This window comes from Vombatus ursinus, unplaced genomic scaffold, assembly GCF_900497805.2.
Source record: "Vombatus ursinus unplaced genomic scaffold, bare-nosed wombat genome assembly UNPS02014775.1, whole genome shotgun sequence".
In the NCBI taxonomy this organism is placed as follows: Eukaryota; Metazoa; Chordata; class Mammalia; order Diprotodontia; family Vombatidae; genus Vombatus; species Vombatus ursinus.
The window spans coordinates 1,227,681-1,247,092 of NW_020954553.1; the positions used below are offsets into that span (position 1 = coordinate 1,227,681).

The window sequence follows — 19,412 nt, forward strand, 5'->3', positions numbered from 1 at the left end:
CTCCCCTTACTCAATAAACTCCAATGGCTCCCTATTGCCTCCAGGATCAAGTAGGAAATGCTCTGTTTGGCATTCAAAGCCCTTCATAACCTAGCCCCTTCCTACCTTCCTGGTCTTCTTATACCTTAGTACCCAACACATATTCTTGGATCTAGTGACACTGGCCTCCTGGCTGTTCATGGAACAAGACACTCCATCTCTCCAGGCATTGGGTGTTCTTTCTGACTGTCCCTCATGCCTGGAATGCTCTCCCTCTTCTGCCCAAACTATGGACTTCCCTCGCTTCCTTGAAGCCCCAACTAAAAACCCAACCTTCTATAGGAAGCCTTTCCCAACTTCTCTTAATTTCAATACTTTCTCTCTGTTAATTATTTCCTATTTATCCTATATATAGCTTGCTTTGCATCCAATTTTTTATATGCTGTTTCCCCCATTAGATTGTAAACCTTTTGAGGGTAGGGACTGTCTCTTGTCTCTTTTTATATTCCCAGCACTTAGCACAGGGCCTGTCACATAGTAGGTCCTTAAAAATGTTGATTGATTGATTGATTACAACAAATTGGATGTGCTGAAAGAGTGTGGGGGGAGTTGAGGATAGCCCCTCAGTTGCAAATCTGGGTGAACGGGAGATAGTGGTGCCTTTGATGGTAATAAGGAAGTTAGAAAGAGGGAAGGGTTTAGGAGTAGCTGTGGTGGAGATAGCAAGTTCAGTTTGGGGCATGTTGACTTTGAGATGTTTATAGAACAACTAGTTTGCAAAAGGCAGACGGGAGTAAAATGACTTCCTGCCAGGAAGTCAGGATTGAGGTTGGATGTGGATGAAGGGCCAGCAAAGGAGACCGAGAAGGAGTAGATGGGCAGGAAGAGAACCAGGAGAGAGTAATGTTATGAAAACCTACTGAGGAGAAGGTGATTAGCAGTGTCAAAGGCTGCTGAGAGGTCACGAAGGATGAAGAATGAGAACAAACCATTAGATTTGACAATTAAGAGGTCACTGGTAACTTTAGAGAGAAAAGTTTCAGTGGAATGGTGAGGAGCCAGATTGCAGAGGGTTTCCAAGAATGAGAGGACAGGAAGTAGAGGATGCTGGTGGTAGACAGCTTTGTCAAGGGCTTTAGCCAAGGAGAGAGGAGAGAAATAAGATACTAGCTAGAGGGAATGGTAGGAGCAAGTGAAGGTTTTTGGTATACTTGCAGGCAACAGGAAAGGAGCCAGTAAACGAGGAGAAATTGGAGATTAGAGAGTTGAGAGTGAAAGAGGAGCCAATCTGCTGGAGAAGACTGGCCCCTCCAGAAGGCAGGCATATATCAGTTGAAAGAATGTGGATTGCTTGTCCTGGAGAAGAAAAATTTGGGGGCTAGTGAAGAGAGATGGTAATGTTCAAATATTTGAACATTACCATGTGGAAGATGTTGCCTTGAATACTACTTGACCTGTCTTTTTGAGTTGCCATATTTTCCAGAAACACTAAACCTGTGCTGGAGACCCTGAACATATCAAGGGTAAACCCTCCTCCCTCTCCCTCCTCCCCCCCCCAGCTGACATAATGTATCATTTGCATCCCAAGCTGGACTCCCTGTGTGTGTTTGGGAGTCAAGACAGAAGCCAGTCAGGCTGCATTAGGCTGAGAAATTGCTTGTGCAGCTGGGACCCTTGTAGATAAGCAGACCATCCTATCTTCATGGTCTAGCCGCTCCCAAGGGAAAAGAAAGGGCTTTTTGCCCTCACCTTGCTCCTCCCCTTTGGGAAAGGTTTTGTCCTTTTCTTGCCTCTCTTGCACCTTTCCCCCTCCCATTCCATGCCCCTTTAGCTGGACATCTGTTTTCTTTTCCTTCCTTTCTTGTATTATCATAAATATGCAAGCTTTGGGAACTCTTTGCCCTGGCTTAGGATTCCACATGCATGTTAATATCTCTTGTGATCAACCTAGTTTTCACACACATGAAGTTGTGATTGCCTGTTGACAAAAAGGATTAGCTTTGTTATGGTTGGCCCCAGAGGGCAGAATTAGGAAAGATGGTGGGGGAATTTGCAGAGAAGGGTCAATGCACTAAGGAAATACTTTGTGATGAGAGCAGCCCAAACAGGGCCAGGGCTGCTGGGGAGGGAGCAGGTTCCTCCTTATTGGTGCTCTTCCAGCACAGTCTGGATGTGGGCTACCTGCCAGGGAGGATTCTTGTCCAGGTAAGGACTAAGCTGAAGTCCCTTCCAACCCTGAAATTCTGCCGTTCTAGGAGAGGTGGATTCCCTCAAGATGTGGATGGGTGACCACTATGTCTTAAGGAGATTACTCCTGGAGGAAGATCTGTGTGCCTACCTGAGTTTTATTCAGCTCAGCTGGATACCCAGGGAAGCATGCCCCCTGTGGAGATGGTGGATTGACTACATATATAAAAAATTGCAAAAGCAATAAAGTCACCAAGCATTTACTAAATGCCTATTGTGTGCCAGGTACTGTGCTAAGTGCTAGGGACACAAAGAAAGGCAAAAAACAGCTCCCAAGACGCCAAGGAACGCAGAATCTAATGAGAAAGACAGCACGCAAACAACTATGTTCACATAAGATATAGACAGGATAAATTGGAGATCATCTCAGGGAGAAGACAGTAAGATTAGGGAGGTTTGGGAAAGGCTTCTTGCAGAAGATGGGACTTCAATTTGGGCTTCACAGAAGCCAGGAAGCCAGGAGATGAGGAGGGAGAGTAATCCTGGCATAAGGCACAGCCAGAGAAAATGCCCGGAGTCAGGAGATGGAGTAAGAGGCCAATGTCAATGGATCCCTGAATAAGTAGAAGAGAGTAAGGTTTGAGAAGACTGGAAAGAGAGGAAGGGGCCAGTTTATGAAAGACTTTAAAAGCCAAACAAGACCATTTTATGTTTGTTCCTGGGTTTAATCCCGGAGATGATCAAATAGTGAAGGGTGAGCTGGTCAGACCTGGGTTTTAGGAATCTCTCTTTGGTTGCTTGTGGAAGATGGACCAGCATGGGGAGAGATCAGAGGCAGGGAAACCAACCAGCTGGCTAGGGCAGTAGTCCAAGTGGGAGGCGATGAGTATGTTCCAGGACCCCCACTTGATAGGGTGCTAATCATGGGAATGAATTAATAGACATTTACTAAACCTTTACTATGGGGGGTATCTTGCTAGGTTCTGGGGGCACAGTGACAAAAATTAAACAACCCCTGCCTATAAGGAACTTTGCCCTTATTGAAGGAGAAAAGATAGACACGAATAAGTATATGCAAGGGGCAGCTAGGTGGCGCCATAGTGCACAGAACACCAGACCTGGAGTCAGGAGAACTTACCTTATGAGTTCAAATCTGGCCTCAGATGCTTACCAGCTATGTGAGTCACTTTACCTTATTTGCCTCAGTTTCCTCATCTGTGAAACAAGAAGGAAATGGCAAACCATTCCAGTATCTTTGCCAAGAAAACTCCAAATGGTGTCATGAAGAGTCAGATATGACTGAACAACAAGTATATACAAAGTGTTTATTTTGTACTGGATCTGTGATTTCAATGGTACAACTCCCAGGAAAGGGCTTTATTTTTCAAGGCAGATCTGGACCAATTTATAGCCTCAGGGAGTTGCCTGGGCTAAAAGGGTTAAGTGACTTGGCTAGGTTCCCACCTCCACCAGTGCATATCAGAGGCAGCACATGAACTCAGGTCTTCTTGACTCTGGGGTCAGCTCTCTATCCACTAGACAAGGCTGTGTTTTATACAAAAATACACACAAAGTACATAAAAGGTCATACGGAGGGAGAGAGACATGAGCAGCTAGAAGAGGATGAAAAAGGCCTCATGTAGGAGGTGGTGATTAAGAGGGAGAGGTGCAGAGGGAGTAATTCCAGGCAAGGGGGACAGACAGCCTATGCAAAGGCCTAGAGGGGGGAATTAGAACATCTCTTTGATGGAGGCAGCTGATGAGAAGGAGGAGGAGGAGCATTAACCTTTGGGCTAAGACTAAGCTGGCTCTAGTGAATACCATTGCTCCAAAGGAGTCCTAGGTGATAGCACATGGATAGCTTGACACCACTCATCCTCAAAACCAAAGGTTTTTTCACAGGAAATCATTATTCCTGTTGATAAAGCATTTTAAAGTTTGCAATGCACTTTACATACATTATTGTTGTTCAGTGTGTCTGACTCTTTGTGACCCCCTTTGGGGTTTTCTTGGCAAAGATACTGGAGTGGTTTGCCATTTCCTTCTCCAGTTCATTTTACAGATGAGGAAACTGAGGCAAACAGGGTTAAGTAACTTGCCCAGGGTCACACAGCTAGTAAGTGTCTGAAGCCAGATTTGAACTCAGAAAGATGAGTCTTCCTGACTCCAGGCCTGGTGCTCGATCCACCTATTTGATTCCCATAACAACCTTGGGAGGTAGGTGCTATGATCATCCCAGTTTTACTAATGAGGAAACTGAGGCATAGAAAAGTTAAGTCTTTTGTCTATAGTCACACAGCTAGCAAGCATCTGAGGCAGGACCTGAATGCAGGTCTCCCTGATTCCAGGCCCATCACTCTATCCACTGCACAGCATTGGTGCCTAGGTGGTAGGTTAAGATCATTATCTTCACAGCCAAAGGACAACACCTTTAAAACAACAACAACATATTTTTAAGTTTCAGAGGCTGGCAATGTTTAAAAAAAAAAAAGCAACCCAAAAAATTAGACTAGCTAAAGAAAATGAATCCCATAATTCCCAGGGTCCCAACCCCCTGTGGCAATTGAAAGATCCAGCACGAATCAAAGCAGCAGAAATAGAAAGGCATCTAATTGTTGAGTTGAAGAGAAAAGAAATTCAAGGAGTCAGCTGTGGGGTTGAGGCTGCATCCCACACAGCTGTGATCTGCACACAGCTGAAAGGAGCCAACTTTCCAAGACGTTTGAGAAAGACGCTGATGTATTTGTACTTTCTTGGAGCAAAAGCATTTCTCTGCAGGCCCAGAGAGTAAATGAGGGATATTTTGGGACAGAAGTGGGACAGATGCTCTGCCTGCCCAACAATGGATTGAGTTAGCCAATTTTAGTTAAAAAAAAAAACAACAACAACAAACAACTGAAATCAATCAAACCCTTTGAAACATCAGATGGAAAGAACCTGAAGGCTCAGCAGATCTGGAGTCATTCCTTCAACAAGTCTTAGTGGGCACTTGCTTTACTGTGCCCTGAGTTTGGTGCTGTTGAGGTGACAGGAGAAGTTGGGGCTTTTGTCATTGTTCAATTGTTTTCAGTCATGTCTGACTCTTCTTGACCCCATTTGGGGTTTTCTTGACAAAGATACTAGAGTGGTTGGCCATTTCCTCCTTCAGCTCATTTTATAGATGAGGAAACTGAGGCAAATAGACTTATGAGACTTGTTCAGGGTCACACAGCTAGTAAGTGTCTGAGACCAGATTTAAACTTAGCCCTTATAGCAATGAATAAAAGAGAAAGAAAGAGAATAAAGCAGTCAACAGAACTAACCAACATGTAGATTGAGTCTGATGGTGTAGGCAACATTCCACAGCCATAGTCCCCCACCTCTGCAAAGAAGTGAAGAGGACACATTTTCTTATGCTTTTTCTGGGGCCAAGCTTGGTCACTTGAATTACATAGCATTCAGTTTCCAGTATTTTATTCTTTCTATTACATTGTTGTAATTATAGCACATTTTTTCTTCAAGCCCTGTACAAAAGTCAAATGAACTGCCTTGGAAAGGAATAGGTTTCTCCCTCAAGAGAAATCTTTAAACACAGGCTGGGTGACCACTTCTATAATCAATTCATTTGAACTCAACAAACATTAATTATGTCTATTCTATGTAAGACACTGTGCTAAGTGCTGGGGATACAAAGAACCAATCTCTTGTCCTCAAGGGGCTTACACTGTGCAATGTATAGGAGATCCTGATTAGTTTCAGGTTAGTATAGATGACCTCTAAGGTATCTTTCAGGTCAGATTCTATGGAATAGAAGTGGAATCAAGCTAGCAATAATATTCCCTATTACAGTCTCCTCTGCCCCATTGTGGTATGTAGGGGACCCAGGGTCTCAAAGACCATGCTACTGGTCCCTAAGCTTTTGAAGTTCTCATTAAGCAGGAGAGCCTTCAAGGACAGGCTGGTGATGGCCTGACTACATGTCCATGACTTTGAGCAAGTCTCTCCACCTGTCTGGATCTCACTTTCCTCACTTGTGAAATGAGGGGGGAGGTTAGAATGGTCCTGTGAATCAAATAATGAAATGGCTCCTTCCTCTCAATGGGGGGGGCAATTTAAGGGGATCGGAATCTGTCATCATATTGATTGTCTGAGCTGCTTCTCATTCTTTCAAAGAAGAGTTGGATTTTAGAATAGTGCCTGGGTGCCATCTCTAGAGATGACAGTAGTAGGGAAAACAAAAATGGCATGAGGAGAGAGTGAGGCTGATGACTTTGCACAAGTCTGCCCCTCTTAAATCCAATTCAACGTAAATCAAGACATCACCCTCATGACGTCATTGAAGGACAACCACCCCTGCCAATGACACAACAATGACAACAACGACAAAAACAACAAATTTTTTAAAAATTAGTTAAGTTGGACTAAATGACCTCTAAAGTCCTTCTGGGGTCAAAATCTCCGTTCCAAAGATCAGCCCTCAGTAAGTTGAGACAGGCTGTCCACTGAGGCATGGAGGGGTTGTGGGTTGCATGGGTGGACCCACATGAATGAGCTGTGGATCCTTTCAAATGAGACACAAAAAGAACAGATTTGTAGGACACAGCTGACGGTGGAGCGAGCCCTAGATTTGGAATTGGAGGAGATAGATTTGGGTCCTTGCTCTTCTATTTATCTGCATGACCTTGGACAAATCGTTTAATGTCACTGGTCTTCAATTCCCTCCTCTGAAAACTGAAGAGGTTGGACCTTTTAGACCCCTTCTAGATTTAGATCTGAGGTCCTACAAATAGAAATGTGGATAGTGTTTAACCTACATCATCTTAAACAAGATCCTCAAGATGCCTCATTCATGTATTATGTTCATGTATTATGAACCCTCTTCCACAGATTAGGAAACTGATGCCCAGTAAAGTTAAGTGACATACCCAAGGTCACACAGCTGGTAAATGACTGAGCAGCAGCTCTGTGCTCAGGATTCTCTCCACTGTGCCGCTTTGCTTCTCAAAATAGCTCGTATTTCAAAAGCAGTGGCATATACCACACCATCTGAGCCTTATGGCAGCTTTATGAGATGTCGTTAACCCCACTTGGAAAAGGAAGAAACTGAGACTGAGAATAGAAGAGACCTTCTCATTGGTATCTTACCCACCTCAAGTCTCTTCCTTCTCCAATCCATTCTCCACACAACTTTCAATTGTTTTCCTTAAACAGCCATCTGACCAGGTCACTCCCTTACTCACTAAACACTGGTGGCTCCTTGTTGCCTCTAGGATGAAATAGAAATCCCCATGTTTAGCTTTGAAAGCCCTTCACAACTTAGCTTTAGCTCTGGCCTCATTGTATATTCTTCCCCAGCTTCCATTCTTTCATCCAGCCAAACTGGCCTTCTCTCTGTCCCTCTATCTCCCATCTCCATGTCTTTTCACTCACTGGCTGTCCCCTATGCCTGGAATGCACTTCGTCCTCCCAGAGTCTATCATCATCATCATCATTATCTTCTTCTTCATCTTCATCTTCATCATCATCCTCATCATCCTCTTCATCATCATCATCATCATCACCTTTGTCATCATCTTTGTCATTTCCCAAGATCATCTTTGTCATCTTGTCATCTCTCAAGACTCAGCTCAAGCACCACAAGGATCTTTCTTATTCTTATCCCCCAACTATCAGTGAGTGCCCTCCTTCCTTAACTACCTTGCATTTAGCTTCAAAGATTTCTTTGCATTTTTCTTTGTATATGTTATACACACATATGTACATATATGTGTATACATATGCACATATATGTACGTGTGTATGTATATACGTGTGGCCTCCCTAATATTGAATTTAAACTCTTTGCTTCATTTTTGTGTTTGTTCTTGCCCCCAGTACTTCGCACAGTACCTGGCACTTTTTTATTGCCCAGTCATTTTTCATTCATGCCTGACTCTTCATAACCCTATTTGGGGTTTTCTTGGCAAAGATACTGGAGTGGTATGTCATTTCCTTCTCCAGCTCATTTTTCAGATGAGAAAACTGAGGTAAACAGAGTTAAGTGACTTGCCCAGGGTCACACAACTAATAAGTGTCTGAGGCTGGATTTGAATTCAAGAAGATGAGTCTTCTTGACTCCAGGCCCAGCTCTCTATCCACTTCTGACACCTAGATGCCCTTACTAAACACTTGATAGCACTTAGTGGCACTTAGTAGGTGCTTGTTGATCAGCTGATTGACTTGTCCATAGTCAGACTTACAGCTTGGAAATGATGGTGCCATTTTTGACCCTCTCTGTTGAGATTTCTATATGCTAAAATACCTCTCTGCATCCCACTGGCCCACCCAGGTTGACTGTGGAAATATTTACAAGAGTCAGAAGGGACCTCAGAGCCATCTGGTTCAATCTCCCCATTTTATAGCTGAAGAAACTGAGGCTCAGAGAGGTGATGTGACTTGCCCACAGTCACACAAGTAGTAAATGGAAAGACTGATTCAAACCCAGGGCTTCAGACTCCCAAACTAGTGCAATTTCCTTTGTGTCTCTTTCAGCCTCCTTTATGTCAATTATTTCCCCACCTTGTCATCATCTCTGCTACCATTCAACGTGAAGATGAGCTAGAGTCTGAGCCGCTGCCTTTGTGTGGGCGTTCTTAAATGGGAGATGAGAGGGTCTGGGGAATAAGACTTGCTTTGACATTTTTAGTGATGTCTTTTGTTTTAATATTACTTTCATTTCCCAATATATATCTCCTCTTTCCTCTCCCCAGAGACCTGGCCCTTGTAATGAAGAATGAGAAGAAAGAGAGAGAAAGAGAGAGAGAGACACAGAGAGAGAGAGAGACAGAGATGAGAGAGAGACAGAGAGACAGATGAAAGAGATAGAGAGACAAAGATGAGAGAGACAGAGACAGAGAGACAGATGAAAGAGATAGAGAGACAGAGATGAGAGAGACAGAGATGAGAGAGAGACAGAGAGACAGATGAAAGAGGTAGAGAGACAGAGATGAGAGAGACAGAGACAGAGACAGATGAAAGAGATAGAGAGACAGAGATGTGCGAGAGACAGAGACACAGAGACACAGAGACAGAGACAGAGAGGAAGCAATTGAGCAAAATTTATCAACGTTAGTTGAATTGAATAATCTATGTCGTGTCCCGCAATCATAATCCCCCCCCGCTTCTGCAAAGGAGTGCAGGAGACACATTTTCTCCCCTCTTCTTCAGGACCAAACTTGGTTCTTATAATTAATTACCTAGTGTTCAGTTTGGACTTTGTTGTTGTTTTTCTTCCATTTATATTGTTGCAGTTGTATGAATTGTTTCTGCTTATTTCATGATGCATCTGTTCATATATAATATTCCCATGCTTCTCTCTATTCTTCATAGTTAAAGGGCCAGGCTTGAAGTCAGGAAGACCTGAGTTCAAATCCAGCCTCAGATACTGTGTGACCCTGAGCAAGTCATTTTAACCTCTGTCTTCCTTAGTTTACTCAACTATAAAATGGGGATCATAATAGCACTACCTCTCCAGGTTGTTGTGAGGATCAAATGAGATAACAGGAAAGTACTTAGCACAGTGCCTGGCACATAGTAAGTGCTATTAATAATTAATAATCATTATTATTATTTCTAACGGTGCGGCAATATTGAATCACATTCATGTGCCAGTTTGTTTAGCCCCTCCCCAATGGATGGCCATCTCTTTTGTTTCCAGTTCCTTGCTCCCACAAAAAGTTCTGCTACTGATGTTTTTGGTATGTATGGGACCTTTCTATAAGCCAGCAGTGGACAGAGTGTTGGATTTGGAATTAGAAAGATCAGTGTTTGTTTGAAATTCTACCTCAGACACTTAACAGCTGTAGGACCTTGGGCAAGTCACTTGTGCAGCCTCTCTCAGCCTCATTTTCTTCATCTGTAAAATAAGAATAATAGTGGCATTCTACCTCACAGTTATTGAGAGGATCAGCTGAGATCATATATGTAAAGTGCTTTTGAGACCTTAAAAGTGCATGCCCATCATGATCATGGCTGTGACCCAGGCCCGGTGTGAGTATGCTGATTCCCCAGATTCCCTTGGAAATGTACTGCCTGTTGGGTAGCTAGACCCCTGTTGCTAGAAGTGTCCAAGTCAGTGGTTATGAGCCAGGCAGCAGAGAGAATATGGGCTCCATGTCGGGGCTAGCGAGAACTTGCAAAACATTGACCAGTAAATACTACCTATTATGATGATGATAGCTTTCCTTGGGAGTATACACCTAGCAATGGGATCTTTCCATTAAAGAGTATGGATAGGTAATTCCAATTGCTTTCCACAATGGTTGAACCAATTCATATCTCCAACAAAAATATATTAGTGTGTTTGGGGGCAGCTAGGTGGCGCAGTAGATAGAACACCAGGCCTGGAGTCAGGAGGACCTGAGTTCAAATCTGACCTCAGACACTTGACACTAGCTGTGTGACCCTGGGCATGTCACTTAAACCTGATTGCCTCACCAATAAAAACAAAAACAAAAAGCCAGTATATTAGTGTGCCTGTCTTTCCACAGCCCCTCTAACACTGACTTTCTACCTTTTGCCATTTTTTCTAGTTTTATGGGTATTAGATGATACCTCAGAGTAGTTTTGATTTGCATTTCTCTTATTGCAAATGAACTGAAGACTGAGCAGTAATAATAATGGTGATGATAATAATAATTCCTGATGTTTATATGTTGTTGTTTTGTCATTTTTCAGCCATATCTGACTCTTTGGGACCCTATTTGGGGTTTTCTTGTCAGAGATACTTGGCAGAATGATTTGCCATTTCCTTCTGCAGCTCATTTGACAGATGAGGAAACTGAGGCAAACAGGATTAAGTGACTTGCTCAGGGTCACACAGCTAGGAAGCATCTGAGACCAGATTTGAACTTGGGCAGATGAGTCTTCCTGATCTAGGCCCAGCATTCTATCCACTGTGCCACCTAGCTGCCATATATGTATTTACATAATAGGGATTTAAGATTTGCTGAGTGCTTTACACGAATAGTGTTGCATCATAAAAGAAAGGATCCAGGGACCCATTTTCTAGCTCTGCTTGAGTAAGAGCTAGCCAGGAACATTCCCAGGACTTCAGACAAATGGTAGAGTTTGAGTATTCTAGATTCTCCTCTCTCCCCCACCCCCATGTTCCAGCAAGAATAAAAAGTTCTTTGAACCTCTCATTTCATTCACCTTTGGCAAATCACTTAATCTTTCTGGGCCTCAGTTTTCTCAACTGTAAAATAAGGAACTGGATGACCATTGGAGGTCCTTTCCAGCTCTAAACCTGCCTTTCTCTCTTAGGTTCCCTCTTTTCCTCTTTCTTCCTCTGGTCAAATGCCCTATTGACCCCTGCCTATTATGGAAAGTAAGAAAGCTCTCTTTGGGTGCTTTTCCCTTTCCAGATACACCAAGATGAAGACAGCCACCAACATCTACATCTTCAACCTGGCCCTGGCTGATGCCTTGGCCACTAGCACACTGCCCTTCCAGAGTGCCAAGTACCTGATGGAGACGTGGCCCTTTGGGGAGCTGCTCTGCAAGGTGGTTCTCTCCATCGATTACTACAACATGTTCACCAGCATCTTTACCCTCACCATGATGAGCGTTGACCGCTACATTGCTGTCTGCCACCCTGTCAAGGCTCTTGACTTCCGCACACCAGCCAAAGCAAAACTGATCAACATCTGTATCTGGCTTCTTTCCTCTGGCATTGGCGTGCCCATCATGATCATGGCTGTGACCCAGGCCCGGGGTGAGTATGCTGATTTCCCAGATTCCCTTGGAAATGTACTGCCTGTTGGGTAGCTAGACCCCTGTTGCTGGAAGTGTCCAAGTCAATGGTTATGAGCCAGGCAGCAGAGAGAATACGGGCTCCATGTCGGGGCTAGTGAGAACTTGCAAAGCATTGACCAGTAAGAATGCTTGACTGATCAGTGGAGAATGTTGATTGGCCAGGGAAGCATATGAGTAATTGATCTCTGAGAGCAGGGTACTGGCTAGTATGGGGCTAGACAATCCCAAATATATTTCTCCTGGTCTCATCTTTGAGCCCACTCTGAGGAGACTTATCCCTTGCCTTTGCTCATGAGCTAGGGTAAGAAGCTCCTTTTGTGAATCCCTACCTGGGGTGACTGTTTAGCCTAGGCCCTGGGGTGAGGTGGCAAGCTGCCAATTGCCAGAAAAGCCCAGCTTGGGGTAGTGGGCCTGATGGAGTGGAGAGCTGAGTTTAAGACAAAGAGGTAAGTGAGATAGACCAGTTCATCACATCCCCTAATTGTTGCAAAGTAGAGAGAGCTGTTGACTGGGAAACAAAGAGCTGGGTTCAAATTCTGCTTCTGACAATAATTCAGCCATAGAACCTGTCCAGGGCTAAGACTCAAGTGAAGAGAGATCTCTCTGAGTCATTTCCAGGGAAGAATCATGAGAACTGATGTTTAAATAGTACTTTAAGTTTTGCAAAGCATCTTCCACACACGATTTCATTTAGCCCTCATGACAAACCTATAAGGTAGGTATTATCATACCAACTTTACAGATAGGAGGATGAGGCTCCAAGACATTAATGGACGTCACTATGGCCACGCAATTACTGGCTGATGCCCCTTAATTCTAGTACATTCCGTCTTTTGGTTATTTCCAGTTTGTCTTGTCTATACCTTGTTTGCACATGGCTGTTTGCATATTATCTCCCCCAATAAGACTGTGAGCTCCTTGAGGGCAGGGACTGTCTTTTCCCTTTCTTTGCATCCCTCAGAACTTAGCATAGTGCCTGGAACATAGTAGGTGCTTAATAAATATTTATTAACTGGCTGACAGCTAGAAAGTAGCAGTCAGGATTTGAACTCAGATTGTCTGGTTGGCCACTATGCCACACTGGCTCTTCAGGGTAGCTTTTGATCAGTGACTTTCTCCTTACTCTCTGTGATGCTCTCATTATAGAGAGAGTGAAGCTGACACTTTTGCATAGCTGTGCCACACTTATTTATTTATTTATTTTGGTGAGGCAATTGGGGTTAAATGACTTGCCCAGAGTCACAGCTGTGCCTCACTTAAATCCAATTCATAGACAAGTCACCACATCACCCATGATGTCATTGGTCCTCTTTGAAAATGGTGGACAAACAGCAACAACCTTGACCTAGCTCAGAGGGGCAGGTCCTCTGCAACAGAGCTGGAGGGATACATGCGAGTGGAATGAGTCCTAGCTAATCAGTCAACAAATATTTACTAAGCACCTACTATGTGCCAGGCACTTTGCTAAGTTCTAGAGGTATGAAAAAAGTCCAAAGACAGTCCCTGCCTTCGAGGAGCTTACAATCTAATGGGGCAGACAACATGCGAATAACTATGTACAAACAAGCTGCGTACAGGATAAAGTGGAGATAATTAATAAAGGGGAGGCGCTAGAATTAAGAAGGACTAGGAAAGGCTTCTTGCAGAAGTTGGGAGTTTAACTGGGATTTGAAGGAAACCAGGAGGCAGAGATGAGGAGGGAGAGCTTTCCATGCATAGAGGATAGCCTGTGAAAATGCCCAGGGTTGGGAGATGAGGGTCTTGTTTGAGGAATGAGAAGGAGGTTAGTGTCACTGTCAGTGCTCAAGGGAATAAGATAAAACAGAAGAGGCTGCGATGCCCCTCACCTACCTAAGGAAGGCAAGCAGAGGTGCCTACGTCTCCACTGCAAACATCATACCACTGGTACAAAGAGCCAAGATTGACCCTAATGGGCCATAGACAGAGGGATAGACAAACATCTGTCCTCTCAGGAAAGAACATTCCTTATATTTCTTTGGAAACTCATTGCCTTATTATGTAATAAGTTTCCTGTCACTAGAAGTATTCAAGTCAAGGCTGGATAACCATTCATTGGCAGTGGATGTCAAAGAATGAGATTCTTCCATTGGGCAGGATAGGCAGACTAAATGACTTCCAAGGACCCTTTCAACCCCAGGATCCTATGAGTCTGTGCAACTCATTTCAGTGTTCCCTGACAACCTCAGGACAACGTCCTTTGGTAAATATCACCTTAGTGTCCCCTTCTAAAGACCCAGTCTATTCCTTCTTGTTGGGAAGCAGTGAGGAAAGACACCCACTGGATTCTCCCCTCCCCCATGACCACATTTGTGGCTCCACTACAATGGAGGCTGTTGTACTCACCAATACGGGGAGCCAGAAATTGGTTCAGACTGACTCTTCTCAGAGCTCATCAAAGAAGGTAATGGGGGAGGAAGGGCAGGATTGACTGCTGTTGCTGCTGCCCACCCTTCTCTCAACTCCCACTGGTGAGGACTCAGCAGCCAGCAAGCCTTGCCCAACCTGCTGACTTGGTCCCAATGGGTAAGGTAGTGGGGGAGAGAGGGAAGAAGGTCAAAGAGGCAACTGGGAGTAGCTCCAGTCAGAGATCAGCACCTCCCTTCCCCACAGGCTGTAGTATGTCCTGTCACCAGCCACAGTACATCCTGTCACCGGCTTCACAAAGCATACCAGTCACTCGGCATCTACTACCTGCAGGCACCGAGCTAGTCCCTGTGAAATTTTGAAGCAGGTTCTCTGGGGGTGGCCCGCATTGGTCACTGTCCTCAGCCTCTTCTTGTCTGTCAAGTTAACTCTACTGAGAAGCACCTAAATGGCTCAATAACCTTCAGTGCCTCCCTATTACCTTGAATTGCCTATTGCCTCCGATATTTCATCAAAAACCTTTTAAGACCTGGCTTCAGCCGACCGTTCCAGCCTCATTACACTTTACTTCCCTTTATACCCTCTACCAAGCTAGCCTTCCCACTAGTTCCTCAGTGAACACACTTCATGTTCTCATCTTGGGGTGTCTGCACAGACTGTCCTTCATTTCCCCCACCCTGCCATGCTTAGAATTCTCTCCACCTCCATGCTCTAGAATCCCTAGCTTCCTGGAAAAAGCTTAAACACCACCTCTCAAGGGAGGCCTGTCCCAATCCCTCTGCTCAGAAATGACCTCCATTTAATTTTGCACATATAGGGTGTCCCAAAAGTCTTAGCACATTTTTAAATTATTAAAGCTAAGACTTTTGGGACACCTTGTATTTTATATATAACATGTGGCAGCTAGGTGGTGCAGTGGATAGAGCACTGGGCTTGGAATCAGGAATATGTTTTCCTGAGTTCAAATCTGGTCTTAGATACTTCCTAGCTGTGTAACCCCAGGCAAGTCACTTCACCCTGTTTGCCTCAGTTTCCTCATCTGTAAAATGAACTGGAGAAGGAAATGGCAAACCACTCCAGTATCTTTGCCAAGAAAACCCCAAAGGGGGTCACAAAGAGTCAGTGCCTGGCTTAATAAATGCTTGTTTCCCTCTCCACCCCCGCCGCCACATTAAAGTTTCATCTCTTTAGAGACACAGGGCTAACAGACCCCAAATTGTGCAGGCAGGTGTTTTGTCCAAGTGATTCTACAAGATTAGTGATAACTACATCAGGAACTTGGAGATGGACTTCCAGCCCAAACTCCCAAACTTCATGGAAGATTCAGAAGTCAGAGATTCTGCCTGTGAAGTTGCTCTGTGATCTCGTCTCCTCAGCTGGACTATGAGCTCCTTATGGGGTCATCTCCAACTCCTGATCGATATCCCACCGCTGGACCCAGATGGCTCTGGAGGAGAGAGTGAGGCTGGTGACTTTGCACAGCCCTCCCTCCCTGTAATCCAATTCACTTGCAAGTCATGGCATCACCTCCCTGATGTCATGGTCCTCTTCGAAGGAGCTCCTTACTACCTCCTTTGCCATACCTCCTCCCCCTTTGCCTCTCCCCAATCCTTCCTCTTCCTTCCTTCTCCACAAGGGCTGGTACAGAGTAGGTGGTCCCTCATTCCTGGAATGCTTTGCTTTTAGATTGGGAGCTCATCAAGGGCAGGGACTGTCTTTTTCCTCTTTTCACATCCTCAGCAATTAGTGCAGTGCCTGGGACATAGTAGGTGCTTAATAAATGTTTGTTGACTGATTGTTTCCTCACCTGGACCTCTTGGAATATTTAGCTCCTTTCAAGGCCCAACTCAGGTGCCACCTTCTAAAATACTAAACTGTTGCAATCCTCTGGCCCACCTATAAACTCTCCCTCTTTTTCAAGAGGATGTGGCAAAGGAGGTAGTAAGGAGCTCCTTCGAAGAGGACCATAACATCAGGGAGGTGATGCCATGACTTGCAAGTGAATTGGATTACAGTGAGGGAGGGCTGTGCAAAGTCACCAGCCTCACTTTCTCCTCCGGAGTCATCTGGGTCCAGTAGTGGGATATCGATCAGGAGTTGGAGATGGCCCTGTAAGGAGCTCATAGTCCAGCTGGGGAGACAAGACCACAGAGCAACTTCAGAGGCAGAATCTCTGACTTCTTCTGAATCTTCCGTGAAGTTTGGAAGTTTGGGCTGGAAGTCCCTTTCCAAGTTCCTGATGCAGTTGTCACTAATCTTGTAGACATCACTTGGACAAAACACCTGCCTGCACAATTTGGGATCTGTTAGTCCTGTGTCTCTAAAGAGATGAAACTTTAATGTGGTGGTGGCAGGGTGGGGGGGAGATAGGGGGGGAACAAGCATTTATTAAGCCAGGCACTGGACTAAGAGCTTTATAAATTTTGTTTCATTTAATCTTCACAACAGCCCTGTGATTTAGGTGCCCATATTATTATCCCCATTTTATAGTTCAGAAAGCTGAGGCAGACAGAGGGTTAAGTGACTTATCCAAGTTCACATAGCTAGTAAGTATCTGAAAGCTGGATCTGAACTCAGGTTTTCTTGGTGCCTGGCCCAGTGCTTTCTCTGCACTTGGCAACCTATTTGCCTCTAGGTGACAGCAAACAGTCCTGATACCCAGAGGCTCAGGATGCCCTGTTAGGAGGTCTGGAGCTCAACTGAAGGTGCTGATCTTCTGTCTGCCTTTTGCTCCCATTTCTCCTTTACTCAGATATATGGGATCAGACGGAAGAATGAGAATTTGAATGCTTTAAGGCCTCAGAGAAAGGCAGCATCATTGCTAGGGACAGAGACAGGCAGGAAAGACTCCTTCTAGATGCTGGGGTTTGAAGCGTGTCTTGAAGGACTGAAGGACAGACAGTGTTTAGCGAGGCAGAGGGGTAGAGAAGAGGGACCCCTGGCCTCCCTGCCGGGTCTTTTGGAAATAGTTGTCAGGATCTATGAGATAAGGAGTCCTGCCTGGTTCATTCGTCAGGAACAGCAGCATACACAACACCTACAAAAATGTAAACAGAACAGAAAAATCCTAAACTAAATGCTTTGGGATTTATAATGAGTGAACTTGCTCCAGCCCCAAGAGCAATTGAGAAAATGCATCTCCCTCCCATCTTTGCATAATGAGAGAGAAAATGCACTTCTCTTCCATTTTTTAAGGAGGTGGAGGACTATGGGTGTGGAATCTTGTATGTTATCAGACATGGCTGAGTTGGTTGCCTTTGCTGAACTGCTTTCTTTTCAATCTTTTTCATCTTTGTTAAAAGGAAAGGCTCCCTGATTAGGGCATATGGGAGGAAATGGTTTTTTCTTTTGAGATGAGGGTGATATAAAAGACAAAATATAAAAAGATTTTATTTTAAGTATCACCGGGAACATTTCAGAGGCAACATGTTCCTGTCAGTACACATAATACCTGCCTAATAAATGATAGTTGACTGACTGATTGACTCAGTCTGCCTTTCTGTTCCTTGTCCTCACTCTTGGGAGAGTTAAGAAATCGACATGTTCCCCAGCACATGGACCCTCTGTGGTCATTCCCTCCCTCCTTCATGCTGGGGGAGGGGCGGGATTTGCTAAGCAGGTGCTACCTACAGGGCAGGGGTAGAGGAGGTGGCTGAAGATCTAAGTCCTGGTTCTCATTCTTCTGCCTTGGTGACCCCAGGGCCATAAAAGGAGGAAATGCCCACCGGGCAGGGAGGGACCCAGGCTCATTGCTTTGCTGTCTATAATCTTGGCACTGTCCTCCCCCCCACCCCTCCTGCCCCAGCGTGTGTCTAGCGAGCCTATTAGATAACCCAGCTATGTGGAATGGTCATTGGCAGTCAGTCTCTTAACTCTACTTCTGTCTCCCTCTGTGCCCCCCAGACGGGATGGTGGTCTGCATGCTACGGTTCCCTAAGCCCAGCTGGTACTGGGACACCGTGACCAAGATCTGCGTGTTCATCTTTGCTTTCGTGGTACCCATCCTGGTCATCACGGTATGTTACGGGCTGATGATTCTGCGTCTGCGCACCGTGCGCCTGCTCTCCGGCTCCAAGGAGAAGGACCGCAACCTGAGGCGCATCACCCGCATGGTGCTGGTGGTGGTGGCCGCCTTCATCATCTGCTGGGCCCCCATCCACGTCTTCGTCATCGTCTGGACCCTTGTGGACATCGACAAGAGGAACCCGCTGGTGGTGGCCAGCCTGCACCTGTGCATTGCTCTGGGCTACACCAACAGCAGCCTGAACCCCGTGCTTTACGCTTTCTTGGATGAAAACTTCAAACGCTGCTTCCGAGAGTTCTGCCGGCCCTTCCGCCGGGGTCCTCACCGGGAGCCCAGCAGCTTCAGCCGGGCCCGGGAGGCCACGATCCGCGAGCGCGTCTCCACCTGCTCTCCCTCAGACGGCCTGAGTAGGCCGGCCTGACTAGAGCTGGGCCCGGCCTCCCGGTCAGCCCCAGGGGCCGAGCTCCACTCGGAAGTGACCCAGGTCACCACTACAGAGTTTTAGTAGTGTGGTGGGTGGGGGTGGGAAGGGGGCTGCAACAGAGATGGGAGGGTGCTGTAGGAAATACTGGGGTCTCTGTCCTCTTTGCCTCCTCCCCCACCTCCATCCACTCACGCCACAACTCCCAAGAGGGTCCAACACGATTGGGGCTTAGAGTTTTTTGGAGACCCCAGAGGCTGTGGTTGATATTTCACGCCCTCCCCGTTCCCTTAACTCCCCAAGACTTGAGCTTTCCTACAGTTAAGGAAAGGTGAGACTCCATCTCTGCTGGAGTCCACTAGAACTGCCCTGGAATTGCTAAGAACCTTAAACCAGGCTGGCGGTAGAAAGTACTCCTGGGCCCTGGTAGAGGTTCTATCTGTTGGGATTGGGTGAGAGGGTCAGGGGTCTCATTTAGTGCAGACTTATCAGTGAGGAAGTGGAGGAAATCATTTGTGGCATTGGCCCTCTAAAACTGGACTCTGGAGAAATCCTGTTCTCTTTCCTTCCCACCCCTTCCCTCCACACAGCTGATGTCCCTTACCCATGGACTGGTTTCTCCAGAATCACAGAATGTCAGAG

At 45.5% G+C, this 19,412-nt stretch overlaps 1 protein-coding gene across 1 annotated transcript in view; it reads left to right on the plus strand.

The window, feature by feature from the left end:
• Window positions 1–18,770, plus strand: part of OPRD1 (opioid receptor delta 1) — a 49,110-nt gene extending 30,340 nt beyond the window's left edge. The window contains exons 2-3 of the mRNA XM_027864713.1: window positions 11,550–11,899; window positions 18,229–18,770. Of these exons, the coding sequence (XP_027720514.1) occupies window positions 11,550–11,899; window positions 18,229–18,770 (892 nt within the window). The remainder of the gene's footprint in view (window positions 1–11,549; window positions 11,900–18,228) is intronic.
• Window positions 18,771–19,412: the final 642 nt, after the last annotated feature.